Genomic DNA, 6,535 nt, shown 5'->3' on the forward strand with positions numbered 1-6,535 from the left:
CTTTTGTGTGTATGTGTTGTTTTTTTTTTTTTTTTTTTGTGGTACTGGGGTTTGAACTCAGGGCCTCACGCTTGCTAGGCAGATGCTCTTAGTACTGGAGCCCCTTCACCAACCCGTTTTTTTGTGATGGATGTTTTTTCAAGATAGGTTCTTCAGAACTATTTGCCTGGGGCTGGCTTCAAATCGTGATCCTCCTGATTTCTGACTCCCAAGTAGCTAGGATTACAAGGGTGAGCCGTACCTCTGTGTGTGTGTGTGTGTGTGTGTGTGTGTGTGCGCGCGCATGCATGCTGGGCACGCTACCACTGATCTACATTCTCAACCTGTATAATGATATTACTAAGAATCATTGATACTTTATCTCTTTGGAACCTCATAACACCCATAAGAAGTAGGCCTCCATTTTATAGACATAGAAACTGGGGCACAGAGAAGTTGAAATACTTGTTCAAGGTCACCAGCTTTGTAGCATAGATAACCAGTTTTTCACATGGCTGTGGTTGTGGCTAAGGGCTCTAGAGAGGAGCTGAGGGGCTGAGATTCAGGGGAGGCACTGAATTACCTGTATAAAACACATGCATCCCACCAGCTAAAACTCCCCAGCACCCAGCTTGGGGCCTGTCCCGCCTGAGGACTCTGAACATTTCCATCGGGTGGAGAAGTAGCCCTTGGACTTGGGGCAGTTAGGCAGCAGCCTCTCCTGCTTGTCCTTTCTCAGGTTTCAGGTTCTGGGACAGCAGGCCAAAACAGGAAGAGGAAGTGCAAGGGTGTCGAGGTGGCAGGAGGCACTCCTGAGAGGGTGCCCGCTTTTCCAGGCTTAGGTAGCCTTGGGGCAGAGACCAGGGAGCTTCAGTGTGTGGCTGCTAACTGTCCAGCTAGTGGCCTGCCCTGACGCCCTGTGTCCCTCACCCGCATGCGCTAACTTCTGAGGCTGGGCTTTACGCCACTAGTGATCTTCAAAATCCTGATGGCACTGCCCCAAATTTACATGAGCTTGAACTGTTTTGTAAACTCCTAGGCTACAAAGTCCATATCCTTGCCAGCTACGGGAATTCTTGGGTAAAAGGCTGTGAATCTCATTGAAATGGTCTGAAAAGTCCTAGGAATATATAAACCTGGCTGTTTAAGAGACATGTCCACCATTTCCCCTAGATTCTCAAAGGTCGGCTCTGGACTGCTACCTTAATCTTGCCACTCCCCTCCTTTACAGAAAGGGGAGAGTCTGGACCAGGCCCCACAGTGAGGCAGGGGCAGTTCAGGTTATGGAGCTAGATCTGCAATTGGCCTGCTTCCCTCAGGCTGAGCCTGCCCCTTCAGGAGGAGGATAGGATAGGAGCAAAGAAACATGGGTTTGAGCATGAGGTTTCTAAACAGAAATAACAGTAAATCTCACTTTTACTGACTTTACTGTAGCCAGGTACCAAGTATTCATGTGATTAACTCAATCCTCATAACAGCCCTCTGAGGCATGTAGCATTATTCCTGTTTTACAGATGTGTAAACTGAGGCACAGAAAGTTGAAGGAATCTTGCCAGAGTCATACAGCCTAATAAAAGGGCAGAGGAGCCAGGCACCAGTGGCTTATGCCTGTAATCCTAGCTACTCAGAAGGCAGAGATTAGGAGGATTGCAGTTTGAAGCCAGCCTTGGGAAATAGTTTGCAAGACACTATCTTAAAAATACCCAACACAAAACAGGGCTGGTGGAATAACTTAAGCAGTATAGCACTTGCCTAGCAAGCCTGAGGCCCTGAGTTCAAACCTCAGTACTGCCAAAAAATATTACAGGGCAAAGGAGTCAGGGTTCAAAGCCAGGCAGACTGGCAAAAGGAGAACTTGTGGGGAAGGAAGGAACCCAAGCCCCTTCCTAGGGGTGAACAGAGCCCTGAGCTCAGGGCTCTATTCACCTGCCTGCTTGAAGTCAGTTGATGAGGCTAGTGGGCAAACTTTAACATCAGATAACCTTTAGAGTCACCATCCTAAACTGGGCATGGTATTACACACCTGTAATCCCAGTACTTGGGAGGTAGAGGTAGGAGGATCAAGAGTTTGAGGTCAGCCTGGGCTACATAGTGAGACCTTGTCTTAAAAGACAAAAAAGGAGTCAACTATTCCTTGATGGTGTTATTGTCATTGGTGCCTGCTGCCCTTGTACCTCCAGCCTGCAGGGTCAGACCCTGGCAGCCTGCCTACTGCCCGCTTCTTCTGGCTCAAATCTGATGAGCTGGCTCCTTTGCATGGGGGTGATTTGCAAGGCTCAGGCAAGAAGACAGGTGAGAAGAGCAGGTGGCATACCCAGAGCATGTCCTTGGTGACCCAGGTCTCCAGGAACTGGGGAGCAGCCAGTGCATCAGCCCTGGAGCCAGGGGAGGAGATGATAGCCTTGAGGCTTGCTGGCCACTCAATCAAAAGATGAGCACTGGGTTGGGCCCATCTCTTCTGGGAAGCCTGTGGGGGTTCCTTGTCAGTCTGTGCACTTTGTTCTCAGAAAGGATCTGGGTGTGACATGTGAGGGTCTTTACCTCTCCAGCCCTCATTCTACTTGTCCCCAGGGCAGGGCATGAAAAAGGCCCCACTTGGGTGTGCGTGTGTGGGACCAATAAGGATGGTGGTTCGTTATTTTTAATTAATTGATTATCTTTGCAATGCTGATGATAGAACCCAGGACCTCACTCTTGTTAGGCACATGCTTTACTGCTGAGCTACACCTGAAGTCTTTGCATATTTTAAATCATTATAAAGTATGCATAACATAAAAAGCTACCACAGACCATTTATGTTTGGTTAGCAATGGAATTGTTACCATCTCGGTGGCGTTTACCAAGTACCGGAAACTCTCATTTAATTGTTAAAATAATTTTATGAATTAATGTGATATCCCCATTTCCCAGATAAGGTGCAACTCAGAGGGGCTAAGTGACTTACTCATGGACACACAGCTAATGAGCTCTAAGCTTGCTTTCTTCACCAGTACCTTCTGCCAATTCTCAATCCCAAACGGGTAGACTTTATGATCCCTCTCCCACTACGGCTCAGAGAGGTTAAGTGGCCCTGATCAAACCAGGGTCCCTTAGTCTGATGGGAGGAGAGGCAGGATTTGAACACGCCACTCACCCATCTGTCCCCTCCCCCAGGTGGCGATGGTGGAGGTGCAGCTGGACGCCGACCATGACTACCCACCAGGGTTGCTCATTGTCTTCAGCGCCTGCACCACGGTGCTGGTGGCCGTGCATCTGTTCGCACTCATGATCAGCACCTGCATCCTGCCCAACATTGAGGCGGTGAGCAACGTGCACAACCTCAACTCAGTCAAGGAGTCACCCCATGAGCGCATGCATCGTCACATCGAGCTGGCCTGGGCCTTCTCCACTGTCATTGGCACCCTGCTTTTCCTGGCTGAGGTCGTGCTGCTCTGCTGGGTCAAGTTTTTGCCTCTCAAGAAGCATCCAGGCCAGCCAAGTGCCACAAGCCAGCCCCAGGATGGCTCAGACCACAATGCCAGCAGCGGTGGCATCACCCCAGGTCAGGCAGCAGCCATTGCCTCCACTGCCATCATGGTCCCCTGTGGTCTTGTCTTTATCGTCTTTGCTGTCCACTTCTACCGATCACTGGTCAGCCACAAGACGGACCGACAGTTCCAGGAGCTCAATGAGCTGGCTGAGTTTGCCCGCTTGCAGGACCAGCTGGACCACAGAGGGGACCACCCCCTGACGCCTGGCAGTCACTATGCTTAAGCCCTCACCACTGAGCCCTTCGGAGCTTTAGCCTTACGCCTTTCCCCATGACCTTGTCCTGCCCCAGCCCAGAGGGGACAGCTTTGCAGGGGGCTGGGCTTCACCCAGGGCAGAGAATGGAGGGAAGAGCCTTTTTTAAAAGAAATGATTGCACTTTGAGACTTTCCTATAAGAGAGTAAGCACTCCCTGTTCTTCCACCTGCAGCTCTCCTCCTGGTAGGAGGTGGTGGGGCCAGAGTGGGAACAGATGTTGTCTTTGTCCCTACTTCATCCCATGCCAGTGCCACCCAGATGCTTCCTGTCCCTTCTGTGTCATTCAGCGTCGAGTGTGTGCATGTGTGTGAACACAGAAATATACTCACAAGGGACACTTTTCCTGGTGTCTGTGTTTGTTAGGTCTATTATGATTTCTCTTGGTGTCACTATCATGTGAGCTGCTAAGTGTTTTTTGGGGTTTTTTTTTAAGTGGGGGTACAACTCCATGGTAGAGCACTTCCCTGGCAAGCTCAAGGCCCTGAATTCTATCTCCAGCATTATAAAAATAAACATTTCTTTAAACTTTTTTTTTTTTTTTCAGTGCTGGAGATCAAACCTAGGGCTTCTCACATGCTGGGCAAGTGCTCTACCACTGAGCTACATCCCCCGCCTAAGTAATTTTTTTTTTTTTTTTCTTCAGTACTGGGGTGTGAACTCAGGGCCTACACCTTGAGCCACTCCACCAGCCCTTTTTTGTGAAGGGTTTTTCATGATAGGGTCTCACAATATATTTGCCCAGGCTGGGTTCCAACCGCAATCCTCCTAATCTCTTCCTCCTGGGTACTAGGTGCCCAGCGAGTGATTTTTTTTTTTTTTTTGAGAAATTTCCAATCTACAAAAATAACTGCATGAATAGTAAGTGAAATAAGTTCAGTCCTTTCTTTTTATTGGTAGCAGTTATGTCGTATAAAGTCACCATGAGCACTGGAGTAACAGTCCTGAACCATTGCTCTTAGGGGAGGTCTAGGGTTAGGGTCCTGCCAGTCTCTGGTCATGATGTTTTTGTCAGTTGATTTAGGATTATTCTGTTTAAAGACATCTTTATGTTGTTAATCTCTTACCATTGAACTCACAGCCAGCAGCACTGTAACTTGTGTCTAAACAAAGCTTATCTAACACATATATTTTCTCTGTGAGGTACACCATAACCTTTTTAGGTTTAGGAATGCCAGACAGATATCCAGTATTACGCTTGAGACTTTTTTTTTTTTCTCTTCCCCTTCCCCTCCTTTCCCTCTTCCCCTTTTTTCTTTTCTTTCCCTTTCCCTCACTTCCCCCTTTCTCTCTTCCCCTTCCCTTTCCCCCTTCTCCTTTCTTTCTCTTCCCTTCTTTTCCTACTGGGAATTGAACCACAGCCTCAGGCATCTATGACTGAGTTACACCCCTAGCCCACTGGAGACCATTTTAAACAGCAAAGTCACCAACAAAAAGCACAGCAATGTGACACTAAGTAGACAGTGAAAAGGACACTTGTTAACAGTGTAGGAGCTGAAACTGGAAGGCAGAGCTTAGACCTTAGCAAGCAGGTGAACTTGTGAATCCTGAAACCACAAATAACAAGGTGGATTGTGCATATTTCCCCCTGAATATATACGTTTTAGGTGCAGATACCAGTCCTTCAGCCTAAAACCAAGGATATTCCACTACACAACCACAATTCACTGCAACTATCTAATATAACATTCATGTTCAATTTCCTGCGTGTCCCAAGAATGTCCTTTCTAGGAATGCTTTTTCCAATCCTGGACCATGCATAGACTTAATGTCTTAAGTCTCTAATATGGAGCAGTTCCTCAATCTTTATCTTTTGCAACATTACCATTTTTGAAGAGTCCAGGCCTGTGGTTTTAGAGAATGACTTCTCTGATATTCTCTCATGATTGCAATCAGATTGTGTGCAATGGCAGGAATTGTCTGTGTGATTCAGGATTCCTTTAAACAGCAAAATAAGACTAGGTAACCATTGTATGCATAGGCTGTTCAAAGCACGGTGTGTCACTCATTTAACCTGCAGTACTGTTACCTCCATTTTGCAGAAAACAAATTTGATGCTCAAGGGAGTTTAGTGTATTAGTTAGGCTTTTCCATCTGTTTGGCAAATACCTGAGAAAAGCAATTGAAATAAGGAAAGATTTTGGCTTCATTTCAGAAGTGTCAATTCACCATGGTGGGGAGGGTGTACAGTAACAGAGCAGTCAGTTCAAGTCCTGGTAGCTAAGGAGCAGAGAATGGGATAAAAGAAGGAGCCAGGCAAGATCTAGTGCCCCCATCAAGAACACATCTCCAGTAAACCCACTTCCTCTAACTAGGCCTCACCTCCTATCTTTCACCACCTCCTTAATAATGCCATCATGGTATAAATCCATCAAGGGATTAATCCATTCATTAGGTCACAGCTTTTATGATCTAGTTGTCTCTGGAAATGGTCTCACAGAGGTATGCTTTACTAATCTCCTAGGCGTTTCTTAATCCAATCAAGTTGACAGTCAAGATTAACCATCATAAGTAACTTGCTGGGATTCCAACCTGGAAAGTCTGGCTCAGAGCCCAGGCCCTCACAAAAATTTTACCTGGGCTGCTTCTGGCTTTGCTTGAAAAAATAGGAAGATCCAGGCTCACTGGACCTACTTACAGAGAGTGCAACAAAGGCCAGGAGGGGCCATTACAGTCACCCCAAGCGCCTATCTTTGCCACAGTCCTTATCTCTTGTCTTGCACTAATGTTGCTTGCTTGGCCCCCACATTCCCTGACTTTGAGATTTTTGTCT

General features: G+C 47.2%; 1 protein-coding gene across 3 annotated transcripts in view; it reads left to right on the forward strand.

Annotated features, from left to right (window-relative positions):
- The window catches only part of LOC109686395 (calcium release-activated calcium channel protein 1), a 39,330-nt gene that overhangs the window by 10,414 nt on the left and 22,381 nt on the right, over positions 1-6,535 (forward strand). The window contains exon 2 of one of the 3 annotated variants that reach the window (XM_020163682.2): positions 3,133-3,520. The exons of 1 other annotated variant lie outside the window; for it this stretch is intronic. In XM_020163682.2, coding sequence (XP_020019271.1) covers positions 3,133-3,520 — 388 coding nt within the window. Of the gene's footprint in view, positions 1-3,132; positions 4,107-6,535 lie in introns of those variants that run through there. One more of the 3 variants, XM_020163681.2, reaches the window with a different exon arrangement.

Source organism: Castor canadensis, chromosome 18 (genome assembly GCF_047511655.1).
Source record: "Castor canadensis chromosome 18, mCasCan1.hap1v2, whole genome shotgun sequence".
NCBI classification, from domain to species: domain Eukaryota; kingdom Metazoa; phylum Chordata; class Mammalia; order Rodentia; family Castoridae; genus Castor; species Castor canadensis.